Below are 18,774 nucleotides of genomic sequence, written 5' to 3'. Positions count from 1 at the left end.
TTGACATCAGCTCTCTTCAAAATAGTAATGTACCTAATCTACAACTGGGGGGCAGGGGGGAAGCATCAACATTTAATGAAGGAAATTGGGGGTAATAACAATCATTGTGGGCTGGACCAGTGTAGGTAGATGGAGACACAGGTAGAGGTACTAATATAGGTATCTTAAAGCATGAACATGGTGTTTATTTAGAGAGAAGAAAAGTAATATTTGACTAAAAGTAATAGTTTGACTAAAAGCTGGTTTTTACAAAGTATCAAGCTAAAAATAAAGTGATCTTCAGCCAATGGAAACCTGAAGATATATATAAAACAAAAAAAAACACAACACACAGGACATTTCTTATCATGATTAGAAAAATCTGTAATAAATATTCTTCCCAAAGAGATTAACAATGGTACTTTGATATCATTTGCATCTTTTGGACATTTGCGGAGCATCTTATTTCTTCTTTGTTGGATTAAAATCATTTGACCATGCCATAAAACACTGAATTGCCCTAAGAACATATATATATATATATATATATATATATATATACACACACACATATATATACACACACACATATATATACACACACACACACACACACACACACACATATATAGGTGTTATTTACATTTATTTATTTATTTATTTATTTATTTTCTACACTCAGAAACCCAAAGCTGTTTTTTTTTTTTTTTAACATCTTTATTTGAGTATAATTGCTTTACAATGTTGTTTTAGTTACTGCTGTATAACAAAGTGAATCAGCTATACTTATACATATATTCCCATATCCCCTCCCTCTTGCATCTCCCTCCCACCCTCCCTATCCCACTCCCCATCTGTATATTTTTAAAGCATGTTTTTATTACAGTAGTCTTAATAACTAATTCCTCCCCAAATCAAAAATTACTGATTTTTACTTTACAGGGAAATTAGTTGATGTTATCAGGAAGTTAGTGTACAGCCAGCAGTTCTCAGGCAAAATAGATATTCATTTGAAAATAGCATCCTCTTTGCAAGGTCTCCTGCCTACAGTAGGGTATGCACACAGTGCTTGAACGTTTGGTGGGAGGTGGTAATCGCTAATTTATATGTTTAAAAATTAACGTGTAAGAGTTTGCAAAATGTAAATTGTTGTTTCTCTAGGGTGTTTTGTTTTGTTTTGTTTCTCCTTTGCTTGTTCTGCACATCTAAACCCTAACCCTCTGTGTTTTGTACTGAATTCCTATCTCTCCACTTCCAGGTGGGCACTCTAGAAACAGCAGTGGGAGCTCTGAGTCCAGTCTTCCCAACCTAGCCAGGTCTTTACTGCTGGTGGATCAGCTCATAGACCTGTAGCCGTGACCCAGTAGCAGATGCAGTTCTGTAACCTTCATACCGTAATATACATTTTCATTACAGAGTTAAAAGAAAATGATTTTTTTTTTAAATCTGCAAATAAGGGGCCCTCTAGCCCGAATCTCCTACTACCCCTTGCCTTCTCCCATAGAGATGATAAGGAAAGAAAATCACTTTGGCCCTCCAGATACTCCTTGGCCAGCTCCTCCCTGTTAGTTTGCTGTGTTTTCTCATTACCCTTCTTCAATAGCATTATCTTAAATCAAACGCTAGATGCCATGAGCTTCACCTCTGCTGGAATCGACTCCACCAAAAGCTTAACTGTAACTGAAACTAGTGAATTGACCCCTTTGTCTCATTCTTGCTAGGAATGGCCTCCCAAATCAATCCTCCCAACCCCATCTCCTTTGGCCAGTTGCTGGTGAATGTGTGTCTCTGTTTTTGCTTTTTATGCTGCTGCATTATCATGAGGACATGGCTTCTTCAGTTGGTCTTAACTCGAGGTAGTAACCTGGAGATGGGTGTGTGGTTTAAGAGAGGGTAAAACTGACTGATGGTATATGTTTGCAAAGAGAAATTGAGCCCAGCTCTAGCCAACCAACTTTGACCTTGTTTGATCGTAGACTTAGCCAAGGGATTTCACACCCCATGCAACCTGCCCAGCATTCGTCCAGCACTCTGGCTTCCATTGAACCGTGATTTCTCAGATCTGGAGACATGACTGCAAGTACTTGAGATCCTTGGATAAAATGTGTACATTATATAAATTCCAAGTATTGCCATTCCTTTTCGTGTTAACTATCCCAAGCCGGGATCTCAGAATTAGACCAAAACCAGACAGTGGTGGTAATATGATACCTTTTATTAGAAGACTTTTCACTTGGGGGTGGATGGGGGAGGGGAAGGAATTGTAGCAGAAACAGATGTATTTTTCTTGTGATTTTTATTTTGAATCAAATATTGTAAATTGTGTATAAATGAAGATGCTGAATAGTTCTGTTTCCACTTGGCGTTTCAAGTCCGATATCAGGTGTCTGTACAGGGTTTTGATCTCTTTCCCTTGTATAACTAACTACGCAGCAATCCTACAGTGTAACATATGGAATCATTTTGAGTAGACTTGTGTGTTGCTATAAGCTTTCAGCAGGTCCTCTGTCTTTGTAGAATAAGCATGTTGTTTATTTTCAGATAATCAGAAATAAGTATGCTGACACACTAGGCACAATTTGACTCTGGCTACTTACCTTTCTTTCTCTCTGATGTTTGAATTGAAGGATGCAGCCAATGAAATATGTTCAGTTGGTTTTCCTTGGCATCCTAGATTTAAAAAAACAAAACAAACCAAAGTTTCTCACTAACCTTAGAATATTGTTCATAAAATAAATAAAGGCCCCTGCACTGATGTGACAACATGACTCATGGTCACCCTCTGTATATGTCCTTACTCACCGAAGTATATTTTTTTCCTCACATGCAAAGCAGTTTTATAAAATCACCCTTTTGAAAGAGGTAGGCCCAGAGAACCCCATTTGGTTCTCTTCCTTGAGTGCCATTTTCATGGTCAGAAGGGAACCTCTTAGTTGATCAGATTTGTACCAATAAAATTCCAGGTCCATTTGCTCATTTCCCTGTCTAGCACTTTTGTTTCTTCTTCTTCACGTTTGCTCTTTAAGGGGAAAAAAAGAAAGCTGAACAGCAACAACAGCCTGCAAAACCCTGTACCTTGGAGGTCAGGCTCTGACCCCAGCAATGTGAGAACAGCCTTTGAAAGGTATCAGAGGAAAAGTCGGAACCTTTCAGTCTTCCTTCTGACTTTAAGTACTTCCGTGCCAGCCGAAACTAGACACACTAAGTACAGGCCTCTATTAGGATAATGGGTCATTTTCAAAATTGAGGGAGGCACAACCTTCCTGCTGAGGGTTAAAAAAGATATCCTCGAAGAGCTCTCCATGATTGGAGAGCAGTGAAAATGGGACGTGGTTTGCCCCTTTATGGACAGGAATATTACTGAAGATCAAAATGGTATTCTTTTTCCCAGACATAGAAAGAATATATAAACTAATGAAAGAGATGTTTATTTTTAAATAAGAATAATGTTTTATGCCTATGTTTTCCAGTTTGATTTTTTTTCATACATACATGTTAGAAATATAATGAAATACCTAGTTTCTCAATTTAATTGAAACCACGAAGAGTACAGTTTAGAAATTAGGTTGAGTGTCTCTAAATTGTTCCTTTCAGGTATCACCCGTAATCACATTGAGATATATTATCTAGTCATTTGGCTCAATAAAGCTTAATGGAGAATGTTAATGCAAATGAATAGACTAGAAACCAGAGAGACTGGGTGGAGGAAGCCTGAGGGGGACAATGACATGAAATTATCTTGAGTTTATTCTTCAGGAGTAGGGCTTCAAAGGAGAGAACTATTTTTCTGCTAAAGAAGACACGTGAGTGACTTGATAAAAGGAACCTCCTTTAGTTTATAGCATCATCCTTGAGCTAAAAGGGTTTATTTGAGATGAGTATAGTATGCTAATAATTGATAGAACTTTGAAACTGTAGACTGAGCTACAAGAGGGACCTTAGAGATTATTCTAGTCCATCCACTTCATTTCACAGATGTGGGACCTAAAGCACGTGGTGGGAGAAGAGACCCGGGCAGGACAGGCCACCTGGGAGCTTGTGCTGACCTTTGCCAGTCGCTGGCCTAGTGGCCTTCAGCAGGGGCTTCACTTCTTAGAGCTGCTGTTCCTTACTGACAATGGTGGGTTTGCACTAGACGGTTTTTAAGGTGATAGAATTCTAGGGTTCTAAGTATTTATTATGATGCTTTAGGAGGACTATGAAGGATTTATATAATCCTGATGTTCTTCAGTTATCTTCTGTAGCTCTGACTATTACTGTAGCAGTATGTACGTTTTAGAGAATTACAATGGGCTTTCACTAACCCGGGTTGCTCTCTCTCTTGGTTATCTGAAGAGACCCATAAATCATCACAGAGTTTTGGACATAGATTTTCCTTTTTTTTAGTATTACACACACGTATCTACCTATTCCAACAAAACAGTATCAGAAGATTTCAATTTTTTTAAACTGTATAATCGAGGATCTGCCATTTAAAAATGGACAAATACTGTAAGCATATGTTTCTGATTTGCTTTTATTCCGACTGTGCAAAAGTAGTACCTATACCAGAAAACATCACAAATTGGATTTTTTTTCCCTTTACAGCATTCAAATAACTAGATCACCAAATTCAAGCCCCAGTGTTTTTAAAAACACAGCCCTCAGGGGAGATAAGGTTTAAATGGACACTTCTAAATATGATTATAATTAATGATTTCTTTAGCAGACATATCAGAATTGTGATACCTAATTGAGTGTTCCCTTCAAAGGCATCTGGTTTTACTTGGGAAACTAATACTTATTCTAATGATGCTGCCACCATTTATGTTATTTTTGAAACTTCTCTCCTTAGAAATATTCAATACTATCAAGAAAGATAATAAAATATAAGAAAATCAGTTGTATTATCTAATTAGTATCGCTTTCAGCATCTGAAAGTAGTATGCTCTCTTTCTTGATCTTTTCCCACCACTCTTGGTTCTAAATAACATTTAGATGTTTCCAAAAAGCAAAATCACTCGCCTAAGCTGAAGAGTGGTTACTATTGAAGATAGTAAGAAGAATGAATAATCCACGGAAAATTCCCAGAGGGGACCTTATAATGGCATGTGACAACAATCAGTCTTAATTTCCTTAATATTCTGAATAAGGGAACTTGTGTGATTTCACCTGTCTTTAGTATGGTTTGGAAAATTGAAAGATAGGGGTTTTAAAATACCTCTGAAAGAGGTTGTCGCTTTGTTCAGTGTCATTTGATACTGGACTTGGCTCTTCCCAAATTAGAATTATAGAACTTGGATTCCTAATAATTATAGGGGAACAAATCCAGGAAAAGAACCTGTTTTTCTCAAGGTGAAATATTAGCTTTGTTTCTAATCCTTCTTTCGGGCTCTCCTGACATAAATGATTCAAACCAACACAACCTCTCCCCCCGACCGCCCCGGTCAGGAACAGTTCTGCCTTCAGTAGTGCTGGGGGAAGGAGGAGACTTTTGGGGTTGACCTCAGCCCAGAGGTATGGAGGCATATGAATTCAGCTGAACAGATGCACATTTTAGATACCTTCGGCCAAAATAAGGTCTCCCATGCCGATGTTTGTCTATAGTTCCAGGAGTCTTTAGCTTTCTCAGTCTGTAAGATTCAGGATTCTGTAGCCACGAACTTAGAGTTTGGGGATAAAAATGACAGGATTGCCCAAAGTACTGAATTAAACAAATTAGAGGCTGCCAGGCAGAACAGAGAAACTATTAGATGGATACTTAAAATGGTACCTTTACCGAAACACTCCAGATATTACAAAGCCACCTTTTATTCCTCTCAAGAGACTGTAATTTTACCAGCACAAAGTTAGCCTTTTCCTTTTCCCCACTAGTAATGTTCCTAGAGTTGGATGTGCTTGGATTTCTTGAGTCAGAATGAATCCCAGATGGCCTCCATTTCAAATAATCTGTAACAAGATACTATTTTGTTTCTCTTGGGTTTCCTTTCACTATGATGGGGGAGAGAGGTTCTTTGGACAACGCTGATCTATGCAGCAGCATGGTAGTTGCTCGAATGGAAGATACCTTCTTGGTTCCCACTCTGATGTAGTCTTGCCCTAGGAGTATTCTCTGCCCTGTCACACACACCCTCATCACATGGATGTGTATTCACCACAGACCTTTATCCTGTCCTCCCAAGAAGACAAAGCAAATAGAGGTACATGAAGCTATCTTATACAGAAAAATGTGAAATTTGAACTTTGCTACGCAAGTATTGTATAAAAAACAAGTCTGTAAACAAATTTCTTATGTAAACATACAGGAAAATAAAGACTTTTGTCTGTTCAAACAGGAGCATGATGTTCAGAGCTATAAATAACTTACAGTAGCTGCTCTTTTCCTGATCTGAAAACCCACTTTTGCAAAAAAGGATTTAAACACATTGTTGAGCGACCATAAGCACCTGTGCACAAGGAAAGTGCAAACACGTATGAGAGACGTGCAGAGGACATTTTAATGAGTCATGGCTACCCCGGCTTCATCTGCGGTCATAGAGAGTAAAACCCCTGTGAGCAGACATGATCTGCAGCTACCCTCCTCTAATTTAATCTTTAATGTACCCAGGCCAATTTAATTAGACATTTTCTGTTGGCAACGGCAGTTTTATGCCCAGGGAGAAATCTCTCTCGTTTAATTGCTCCATTGGCTTGAGAGACCCAGCATCTCTAGCCAGCGTTGTCCCCCATCAGATATCTTATTCTCCAGGCGTGGGCTTTAATGCAACTCCACAGCATATGGTAGAACCCAATGCTTAATTTTATTATCTAAGCAAAAGGTCATGGAAATTATTAGTTTGATGTACATCTCCTGATTCCCTGATTCAGCTCTGAGAGTGTGGATTTCATTTGGTGCTACATTTCTGAAGTTCTTGTAAAGGGTATTTTGCTTTCTATTTGCTATCTATACGAGAAGGTTTCCCAATACTCCAAGACTTCACCTTCAGTTTTTGGCAAGAATTATATCTTTGACACTCCCTATAACTGTTATTTCACTTTATAGTATGGGAGAAAGTAAAATTCTGGTCACGCATGATATATTGTACTCAGGAATATCCAGCCTGAAATTTAAGTCTTCAGATTTTCATTTTTTTTTAGGAAACACTGGCCCTCACTGTCCATCAGATAAAATTTCCAGGGTAAACCTATTCTAAATTATTCAGCACTTTGGGTTGCTTTGGAAATTAATAGGGAATTGGTGAGGATAGTTGCCAAAGCATCAAATACTTTTGAGGATGCCTTTCCTTCTTTCTGAAGCATATACGCTCTTACTGAAATCGACATTAATTTGGAGCCTCAAAATAGACTAAAATGGAGTTATCCCTAGTGGAAGTGTCAAAAAGTGTGCTTAACCTTAACCTGGCACACAGTCCTACATCAGAGCAAGAAAAAGAAGTGTGTTTTGACTTCTTGCTTAATTTAATGTGCTAAAGCAAAATGAAAAGAGACATGACTTAATTTGAAGAAATTAGAACAAAATGCCCTACCTTAAGCTTCCTGATAAGGAAGACCCTTATGCTTGATAAGGGAGACCCTGACCCTGTGAGGCCAGGTCCCAGGTTTAAGCCCAAACCCGCCCCCCCCCATCACTCCCCACCCCTACCCCAAGAACAACTGGCTAGCTTTATTGAGTTTTCTGGTCACAGGGCATCTGCTCTGCATGCCATTTGTTTCCAAAGGAACTTGGCCAAGGCACTGAGGTTAAATTAGTATAAATCTTTCATTGCTAGTAGGCAGACTGCTTCCAACATGTTTTTCTGACAGTACAAGGCTATATTCATATACAAGGACTGTTCACCCTGAAAATATATGCTTTCCCTCCCTACAATAACACACGCATATTCAAAAAAAAAAAAAAAAACCTCTAACTGCCAACAAGATTTAATGACTATCTTCTGTTTACAGTTATTTAGAATCTGTCCTTCTCTTGACTGCTTTGTTTCTTGTGCTGCCACCACCAAAATTCCCTGAGGGAATGTGGATGTCTGCGTGCCCCATACCCACTGCGTGTCTTTGTTCTCCAGAAAGCCAGGCTTGGAGGGTTACAAAGGGTGGTTGCTCTCAGCCTTGGTCATACTGCACCTCCTCTAAAAAGAATGGAAAGGTTAAGAAATCTGGCCTTCAAGGGAAAATCCTTTAAATGTGCTTTTCCAATCCTATAGAGCAGATTCATGTTCAAAGAGAGAGATGAAATAGGTCTGGCCTTGTTTTGAAGGACTGGAGACTATTTCTCCTTTCAAACTTGATGTTATAGTATTTTTGTGACTATATAAATTTTTTAAAGTTGTCGCAATTTTAGGTGTGATTTTTCCTATTCATCACGAAGGTCATAGAATATGCTCTTGAGTTGGCAGATTTACAGTTGACTTGACCAAGAACTCACTTTTTAACATAAGTAATTTAGATAGGTTAGGAATGCCCTTCTAGCCTGTCTGACTCTGGACATGGGTACCCCTACTTGGTACTTTACAGCTCTCACAATGTAATCTAACACTGCAGGCATCCAAGATGCCCTGCATTCTGTAGGTAGCTGCTTTTTGGAGGTCTGTGCACACAATTTCATTTGACTACATTCCATTTAAATTTCCCAGAACACTAGCTTCAGTCAAACTAGTGCTCATTTTCATTATTGGTTCCTGTGGTGGCCGGAGTTGGTCATGACTAAATTTGCCAGTTTTTTCCTAAGAGATATTTTGCTCTCCCACAGAACCACATCAGCTTTTAGGGTGGTTTTGGAAGATAAGAAGTCATGACTTAGTTTTGGGAACTAAAAACTGTCCAACTGATACTGTGTTAGAAAGTGGTTCAAGGAGTTTTGGGGGCCATTCATACCACTTTGCTCAGCAAATCTTATTTTGGAAAACTTCTCTGCCCCATTTCATTTGAATTTCCCCCCAGACATCATCATCTGGGAATCACTGTGACAGATCTCACATCAATATACTTGCCTGAGAGATTAGAATTATGTCTTTCCACATATATTGCAAAGGAGAAGGTGTTCCGTTTATTTCCTGTCCCCTGACTAACGCTTTGCTATCACCATATGGGTGCACATACTAAAGTTACAATGCAAGGAAACATTTATCCTCTTCAGATACTATTCAGAAAGCCATTTGGCACCAGTACGGAATTTAACTTAAAGACTCTGTAATTTGGAATTCACCAAATACATTCAGAGTTCTAGAAAGAGAAATAAAAATGGTGGCGGGGGGGGGGGGGGACCCACCTTTTTTGTTTCTGAAAACAATACTTAAGGTCAGAACTGTTTAAAAAGAAGCACTGCTAAAAAGTTACAGGATTCAGAGAAACATAGTATTTTTGTACAGTATCTTCTAAAATGTTCAGATCTCTCTCTACATCTCTTTACAATGTAATGCCTCTAAGTAACTGGTTTCCCAATAAATTGATTTTGATGCCGCCTCTGCTGTGTTCTGTGTGCTTAATTCAAGCAGAAACTTTAGCAGGGGAAAATTGTTAGCAGAAATTTCTACTACCTAATGGTTTGCTTAGAAGGGGAGAGGGTAACGTGGGGAGGGGATGATTGAATTTCCTCTGTACAGAGGTTCTGAGTCATCTATAAGAGTCCAAATCATGGTACCTATAACTTCTTACCCTGGTGGGTTGGGAAACCCATGATGACCTGATATCTCTACCCCCAACCACGCTTTTCTCTGGATTCTTCTTGCTTAGTTACACATGCCTTTTTCCTGCCCTCTTGCTAACATGTGCCCAATGACATACTTCTAACCTGCTAATATTTCTTGGAAGGTAAGCTCTCTTGCATTCTGATAATTGTCTATTTGATTTTTAAAAAGCCAGAGCACCCTGAGGCACCTCTACCTAGATAAAAATAGATTCGTTTATTGGAGTTTGCAAATACTTCTGTAATTACCTGTGCATTTTACTCCTTCTGCTTAAAGAACTTTATGATGGATTCATTTAAGCAGAGGAGATCTTTGCTAACTTAGAAGACTGAAAACAAAATTCCAGGGCAACTCTAGCTGAAGGTGATTGATTTAATATGATTTTGATTATGTCTCTTCCCCTTAGGAAGTGCCTTCAGTATTCATATTTGAGGCACTCTTGTGCTCTTTGAATAGTACATATGATGTAAATCATCAAGTAATTTTGCATTTATCAAGCAGCCACGTTCTCCTGCTTTGGCAGGGGGGCGGGGGGGCGGGGGGGAGGTTCCATCTTCAGTTACAGGCAGTGTGGAGCAGATGACCACATGTCAGATCTGATTTGAGTTTGTCCCCAGACAGTATTTCTGCATCAGCCAGAACTGTCATGGTAGATGTGGAGATGAGTGACTGGGTTTGTTTTCATTCCATCCTGAGCCAGCACCAGGTAGAGCAGGTGTCAGTGCCTGGCCCCGTGTGTAGGAGCATTGCATAGTTACGCTGAATGTCTTTGTGCCTAACATCTCCATCTCCTTTCCTGCACATCGTGCCTATCGTGTTCCGAAATGTGAGACCGTGATTGGTTGTGTTCCAATTTGTGTGCACTTTCCTTGCCTGACTTTTCTTTTTCTGTTTTTCCTTTTCCATTTTCAACATCTATTATTTGGTTCCACAATGTTTCTGCCACGGGTTGACCATTAAATGTTCCAAGGAGAGTTGAATGGACCTGTGCATTAATTCTGCATTTTGTGCTTTTCTAGGTATCCAGAGAGAGCCCAATCCCTATCCTGTAATAACTGTAGAGCACTTTAAAGAATCAACGGGTTTTAAAGGCCTTCCCCTGTATCCAGACCCCTCCAGAGTACCTGGCATGAAAACTCAGAACAGTTTAGACTATGACTACTTGGCCCGAGATGGCCCTTCCAGCAACAGCTCGTTCCACAGCAGTGAAGAGGAAGGGACCGACCTCGAGGGGGACATGCTGGACTGCAGTGGGTCTCGACCTCTCCTCTTGGAGTCGTCAGAAGAGGATGAGAGCTGCAAGCCTCCGCAGGGGAAGCTGGGAGGAGCCACTCCCTTCACTCAGCCAGAAGTCTCTCCTGAGCAAGCCAAGGCAGCGCAAGGTGGAAGAAAGAACCAGTTCGGAGCCCTCACGCAGCCAACCGCTGATGGACTCGGTGAGCCAGATGTTTTCGCCACTGCCCCCTTCAGGAGCTCGAGGGTTCCCGCTGATGACGTGGACATTTTCACCAAAGCCCCATTTGTCTGCAAGGGCAGCGTGGCTCCTTCCCAGCCAGAGGAGGCGGACGTGTTCTTGAGAGCTCCTTTCACTAAGAAGAAAAGCATGGAGGAGTTAACCGTTGCCCAGAGCGCCTCCCCGGAGTCTCCTGCGCAGCCCGGTCTCCTCCGTCAGACCAATGACATCCCTCTGCTCCCGGGCCTTGATCGAGCCGTGCATCCCTCTGTCCGAGCTCAGTATTCCATGGCTGGTTTTGCCCAACCGTCTAACCACCCCTCCCATTCTGTACAAGCAGCAGACCATCTTGACAGCGTCTCTCCCAGGGGCACCTCTCTGGAATCTGGGGCCCATCCTAATGACAGAAACAAAGGACCTCAGCCCCAGAAAGAATCTGTCTCAGGCCCCGTGGCTGGCAAACCATTCCTCCCCCAGTCTTTATCCAAATATTCCCGTCACTATAGCCCGGAAGATGAGCCAAGTCCAGAAGCCCAGCCCATCGCCGCCTACAAAATTGTTTCGCAAACCAATAAGCAGTCGATAGCTGGCTCTGTTTCCATCACATCCCTTTCCTCCAGGACTACGGAGCTGCCAGCTGCTGATCCTTTTGCTTTAGCACCCTTTCCTTCGAAATCAGGCAAGCAGAAACCTTAGGAGCCATACCTGAGCCTTAGGCCTCTGTCTCTACCCCACCCTTAATACCCACCACATCACTCCCAGCTGAGCCTTCCTAAGAAGAAATATTGACATATCAATTATTATCTTTCAGTTCCACGAGTCAGCAGGACTTCTTCAGTCAGCAAACTCAGTCGAGGTGATAACTTAGTTGAAACTCCTTTAAGTTATGCTCAATTCTTTTGTTTATATTGATTTCTGGACTTTCAGGCATTTCCATCTCCACCCAGAGCTCTGCTTTTTGTTGTTTGCCTAGGAACTGTTTAAGTCTAGAACTACTTCCCGGTAAATCCAGAAATAACTTCCCAAAGGGGCCATGTTATTGCTAGTTTGACTCCTGTAGTTCCTGTTCTGAGTCATGTCTATCGAGGAATCAAGATGAGTTCCTCCCGGACTTGGTTTCATACTCTTGAAAAGGGTATATTTCAGGAAAGAAAACAAGATAAAAATTCTGCACATCAAAAGGAAGTGTAATCCCGCAGATACTAATCATTCCTGTGAAGCCAGCAGCTCTAGAAGGATTCTCTGGATCTGAGTCTGTGCAAGCCACACTGGTCCTCGTGCACGAGTGTAGGTGGGTGTGTGACGTGTGTCAGATCCTTTCCTTTGTAGAAATGCAAACAGATACCTATGCTCGTGTTTAATAGTCTTGAGCCTTCCCCATGTGCACACTTTAAAAATTCGTGTGAGCGCACAGCTATGTGTGTGCACGTCTGTGTGCACAGGAAACATTCTTCCTTTAGCTAAATCCTGTCCCACCTCGCGTGCCTCCACAATCACTCATTTGCTGGCATTGGTCTCCTGACCTAACTGACTTGAACCCTGTTTTTATTGAGTTCTTTTCTCCTGCCAAAATTGAAATCATTGGAATGTACAGGAAAATCCTGTTGGAACTGAAGTTTCTAAGTAGATTTTTTTTTCCCCTCTAGAATTTGCTATGAACAAATTCCATTTACACAGCCTCGAAAAATTAATTATCCTTATACAGTTCCCCCTCAGAACAATAGAAAAGAGCACATTGTTACAGTTCCAACCACTGGGTTTGTGGTCTAAGTAATTTTAAAAAGTACTTAAAACCTTAGGTCTGAGCACTCCATGCTGTCAATATGAAATTAATTAATCATGAGACTAGGCTACAAACTAGATTTGCTTGTTTGTTTTTCCACATCCTTGCCACCTTTGTGTACTGCTTCTTGAGGAAATAGAAATCTGAGACATGTAAATAAGTTTGTCTGGGAGGAAGGAAAAGAGCTGAACCAGCCAGCCGTGAAAACCTTGCGATTCTCTGTCCCCTTGGATGCTAAAGTAGGTCAGATAGGTGCCTCACTTGTGTTTTTGAAATGTCTTCTAATTCTGGAAAGATCTGTCTTATTCTTGGCTGTTTTCATACCCTTTATTATTAGTGCCTTAAAATGAAACTTACGTCTCAGTGGGAAGATTTCTGCTGAAGATGTTCAATTTCCTATTTCACCTTGAAAGCTTCCTGTGACTTGTAGTAAATGTTAGTGATTTCTCCATTAGCTGGAGATGTTGGGAGAGTTGCTTACCAACCCAGATTAATGATTTAAGAATTATGGGAAATTTGTCCAAGAATCAAGCCTGAGTGCCAAACTCAACTGCAGTTAAGTGTCATACTTTTAAATTTGAAGTTCAGGGATCTTGGCAGTAAAATATGAACAGATACTTTTCAAGACTTTTTCTAGTTTAGTCTCCACCTATTTCAGCTGTCCAGGTTAAAAGATAAATTTAAATCATAGGCACTGGATCAGGGCTCCTAGCAATGATTTTCCAACTGAGGTTTCAGCGGTGCTGGTCCTTCACTTTTGCGGATGCTAAATGTTCATTGGGCTTTTGTCCCAACGATCATTTCTGAATTTTCTGTGTAACAGTGGATGTAGAATCATCTTTCCAGTTGAATAGTTTTGGCTAACAGGTGTGGAACTTAGCACCCCAAACTCTTCCCTTGCCATTATCAATTAAAGCCTTCACGTGCAGGAGTGAAAAGGATGGGAATATTCAAGGAGAGTTCTCACCCCAGAAACTCTTAAAGCAGAAGGTCGTTCTAATCCAGAGGTATTCAGGATTACCTCTGTAACAGCCCTGCAAAATGACTTTCCTTTGGTTATTTGATCACTCCCCTCCTGATCATATTAGTTCTCAAGGTGAAAATCAATAAAATCTTGGTAATTTTATTACATAATTGAATCATTTGTCAAGCTGTGCTTGTAATCCTTTTTTATTCTCACTGAAGACCTATGATGGGTGGAGACTCTAAATACCTTTTTTGAACAAGAAATGAATATAAACACATGCAAATTACTTTTGTGTTGTTCTTCGTGAATGATGCTTGAAAATTTTGGGACTATCGGATTACATGAATTATTAGTTAATAACTAGTGAACTCTGCGCTGATCTTCTTTGGATCATATAGGGTAAATGCATCATTTAAAGACAAAATGTTCTTGGGACTTCCCTGGCGGTCCAGCGGTTAGGACTCCACACTCCCAGTGCAGGGGGCATGGGTTCGATCCCTGGTCAGGGAACTAAGATCCCGCATGCTGCATGGCGTGGCCAAAAAATAAAAAAATTATTAAAGATAAAATGTTCTTGCCAGAGTCCATCCTGAATCTGGAAATCTGGAAAACTTTCGTTTTAAGGGAATCAGGAGTGCTCAGGGTGCTTTGAATTAGTAGCGAATGCATGTTTCCAACAACTACTGCATTAGGTTAACAGTAAGGAGAAAAAGAAAACATACAGTCAACAAAATACTGCACTACTTGTTTTAGTTTGTTTTATGTGTTACTTGCTTTACACATATACGGAATGCAGGAACCTGTGACCTTTCATTTCAGTGGAGCACAGTGAGCCAGAGTACATTTAGACATAAAGCATTGACCCGCAGCATGCACTGATGAACTCTTAAAGAATCCACATTAACGGACTAACAGGCACTATTGAATTAATGAAGTTATCTTATGTGTGGTGAAAAATATTTAGCATGTCTGTTTCTTGGGTTCACATATAGATAACCCTTTAGCTCCAAATCCTTGTTAGATTGGAAAATGGAATGAACAAAATTTGACGCTTGAAGCAGATGCAGGGCAGGACCCAAAGAAATCTAGGTCACAAACTCCATTTCATTTTGGGCCCACTCATTTTTGAATTGAAAATTTCATATGTGTGGACTGGTGTATATGTATTCACACGCCCATGTTAGGTCTGAGTTTAACCTGGCAACCTTTCTGAACTGTCAAGAAAAATACCAGTATCTTATTGACCCATTATTTAGTAAGTTTTAGAATACATGTACATCAATGTTTTCAACTATTTGGTGGACATTTCGCTGACTCAAAAAGTAGCGGATTTCAGTTTTCTTTAAAATAGGTGTAATCACCAGAGTGATTCTGACAATAGAAATTCAATCATGCTGTATTTGCTTCCCTAAGGAAGTTGTCAAAACATAGGTTATATAGTATGTATGCATCCTATCAAATAGGAAATTTTATTATAGGAAACTAGAGAAGGGTGAGATCCAACTCACTCTTTAGCAGGAAGGATACTACCTAAATTGGAGTCCCTTGGGTCCCTTTAATAAAGAAAGATGTTATTCTCTGCTGTGTATTTGGAATTGAAATTGGAGAACACAGGCCAGTCAAGTTCGTAATTGCTGCTGGTCACACAGATGCAGTTTTATATGAGAAATTTGGAACCCAGATTATTCTGATGAAAGGTACATAGGAGAGCCTCTGAAAAGACCACAGCTTGTAAGGAGGCAAGAGCTCCTTGTAAATGTCCACAGCCATCCCTGAGTTCTAATCCTCCAATCCTGCCTTCTGGAGTAAACATGAAGCTTTTAAATGTAATCACGTAAATTTAAATTCTTGCTTTTTCCAGTGACTGTCGACTACTTGTTTGTTGGTTGGTTTTTTTGTTTTAACCACCAGAACACTTGCAAACTTGTGAAGTTCACTTAAGGAAGGATTTCAAAATGCTTGAAAATAAAAAGTAGTATCTGGCTGGGAATTGTTTTTGTGTTCTTTTGCTACAAGATAAATTTACTAGGTTGTGAAAACAACTAGCTGCTCAGCTTCGATGTGGGAATCCACACTGGCAGTGTCTTGATTGCCAGGATGCCATCTTGCTCTCTGACTTCCTGGTCCTACCAGCCTCATTTGCACCTTGACCTTTATTAGGAAACAGGCCTCCCAAGTGTGATGCCCAGATCCCATCTTTAAACTGCCAGACACAGGTCTTTCCTGCTTTTTCTCTACCCCTGCAAGTCTTCCTGGCCCACCTTCCTTGTTCATTTCCTCACTTGACATTCCCCTATTATAATCGTACCAATAAGTGGGGAGTGAGAGGTATGACTGAATGAATGATCATGCTAATTTTTATTTGCCTCCCTTGTTACTGTAAACAGTTTTTTCTTAAATTTTAGCCTAGCCTGTGATAATCTCACCACACTGGAATAATTCCAAATAAGAGTGAAATGGCTCACCTTCCCCTTTTCTTATGGCCTAGAAGAAAGGATGAAGGAAGGTTGGCAGAAGCCCAGCCTTACTCTGGAGACACAGCCCCAAAACCTCATGCTCTCTACCTTGATCTAACACAGGCCCAGAGTGCCCTAGAATGCAGGGGCAAGTTTATGTTTGAAGGGACTCTAGAATATCTTGTAAAAATGGCTAAATGGGGAAATTCCCTGGTGGTCCAGTGGTTAAGACTCTGTGCTTTCACTCCCGTGGGCCCAGGTTCGATCCCTGGTCAGGGAACTAAGATCCTACAAGCCAAAAATAAAGAGGCTAAATGTTAACCAGCACACTGGTGGCTTAGTCCAGTATTCCTATAACTCGTAATTCCATAAGAAATTTAGTCTGAGTTACTTCTCTGCAATCTCAATATGAGTGACACAGTGTTTTGAGTTTATAATAACAATTTTTTTCCTTGAAATTAAGTCAATGTCATCTACATTGCATTTAATAGAACCATATATACATGTTAGAGGGATCTACGTGATTCCTTTCGGTAAGGAATTACAGAAGTGGTTTTTTTACCAATGTCAGTTAAAGTGAGATTTGGGGAGTGAGAGAAGACAATATCACCTTCCCACTCTGAAATGGCAAGTCAGTTGCATCTGAGTCAACCAAAGACTCCTGTTGGAGGAGTGTGATTGGAGTGTGTGTGTGTATCCTCATGCTTTCTGCCATGGTGTTAAAGACCTCCTAATGAAGGCATCCAAAGAATACCAAGAGGTGACAGTAGGTATTTGAAATGAGTAAATTCAGTTCCGTCAGCGTACCGAGTTAGAACTGGAGTTGTACTGGACAAAGGTGAGAGAAAGCAGCCATTGCCTTAGACTCATTTCCACAGTAAGCATGCTCTTCTCATCCACAAGGATAAAACTCAGTAGGGTTTGACCTAAGCTCTCATGTGTGGTATTGGGAGGGCAGTAGTGAGCAGAACACTACAAGGCCTGCAATGTTACTTTGAAAGAGGGAATATTTAACGTCATTTGTTAGGGGATAGGAACGGAATAAAGGCCAAGGACCATGCTTGTTCCATGCAGAAGAGGTGAATGAACTCCTTCTACTGACTATCTTTTGAGTTGACTGAATGAGGAGGTCGACCCAGCTGTAAGGAGTGTTGAGGTCATCAGACCTCAGGAAACAATATGTGCATACAATCTCAAGGTCTGTGAACATGAGAAAGGGAAAAAACATAGAGTTAATCTTAACAGTTTTTGCAATACCTCTTTTTTGCAGACTCTTGGGTTTATGTTATTGCACCCTTTGTGTGAGCTATCTTATGTATCTGATAGTTTTTATGAATACTTGTTTGCGTTGTAAACTCCTGTACACTTTATTAAAATGGACCTAATTAAAATAGAAGATTTACACTTTGTATTATTTCTTAAGTCAGATCTTCCTAGGATTGAAGGACTCCATAAGCACCTTTCACTTAGTACCAAGCCTAGCTCTACATTTTTAAGTTTCAAAGAGCAGCTCTTGGTTGGTTGGTTGGTTGGCTGGTTGGTTTGTCAGTTGGTTTCCAATGCTGGCATTGTTATTTCCTGAGACCTGCTTTTCATCTAGATGTTTCTGGAGGTATAAATGAAGTAATACAAGATAATGGAGCCATAAGGACTGAGCTGGGAAAATCACAGAGCTCCCTGCAATGTAAAGTTTCCTGTGAACTTCTAAAATGTGTTATCTGAATGTGACCTGCATCAATATGCAGTCTTCAAAAAAGAAAAAAACATCCCTAAAGAGAGACCATAAGAAACTAAAGAGAGAAATCTTGAGTGGAAGTGGATTATACCTAAAAATTTTTAAATCCATACTGTGGGGAAAACCTGCCTGCCTATTTCCTTTCCAAATCTGCGAAAATAACGAAGCTTTAATGAGCTTGACATCTATGATTCAGGGAGAATTGGTAATGGGCTGAGTTCACAGACATGGTGTTCAAAGAAGATCCAGGGATCCAAAGAGCTCTAGTATAAGATGCATGAATAAAACCAGAGTTGCCTACTTTTTCTGAAGATTTATTTAAGATCTGATTCATCTATCTATCTTTAAATATGTGCCCTACCTAGTTCTACAATGTGAAGTTCTTATGTTTCTTCTATTTCAAGTTATCATTAGCCAAAAGTAGTCTTCCTTATCGGTGACTCGGACTGTTCTGGGGGAAACCCTTTCAGATGCATCACTCCCACTGAGATGCAGGAGGAGCCTTCTGCAGAGGTGGACAGAGCTTACCTGTGGTGACTTATCTCTGCCTTAACTGTAGGGAGAGCCAGAATTAGAAGCTCCAGCTCCCCTGGGGTGGTCTCTCTTTGCATACACCCTTTGATGACTCACTTTTGCCAGCCCTGAGACTGGTTGGTAAGAGACCAGCCAGGGAGGAGGTGCCCTTGTATTGTCCCCTAGGTGAGAACCAAGTGGAAGGAACCAGAGCGAGACCTAGGGA

At 40.5% G+C, this 18,774-nt stretch overlaps 1 protein-coding gene across 7 annotated transcripts in view; it reads left to right on the top strand.

The window, feature by feature from the left end:
• Window positions 1-14,011, top strand: part of AAK1 (AP2 associated kinase 1) — a 164,790-nt gene extending 150,779 nt beyond the window's left edge. For 6 of the 7 annotated variants that reach the window (XM_068565166.1, XM_068565162.1, XM_068565165.1 and 3 more), the window contains one exon: window positions 10,661-14,011. In XM_068565166.1, coding sequence (XP_068421267.1) covers window positions 10,661-11,790 — 1,130 coding nt within the window. In that variant the 3' untranslated portion in view covers window positions 11,791-14,011. Of the gene's footprint in view, window positions 1-1,237; window positions 1,396-10,660 lie in introns of those variants that run through there. The other variant, XM_068565167.1, reaches the window with a different exon arrangement.
• Window positions 14,012-18,774: the final 4,763 nt, after the last annotated feature.

The sequence above is a fragment of the Eschrichtius robustus genome, chromosome 15 (assembly GCF_028021215.1).
Source record: "Eschrichtius robustus isolate mEscRob2 chromosome 15, mEscRob2.pri, whole genome shotgun sequence".
Lineage (NCBI taxonomy): Eukaryota > Metazoa > Chordata > Mammalia > Artiodactyla > Eschrichtiidae > Eschrichtius > Eschrichtius robustus.
This window is presented reverse-complemented; position numbering and strand designations above follow the sequence as displayed.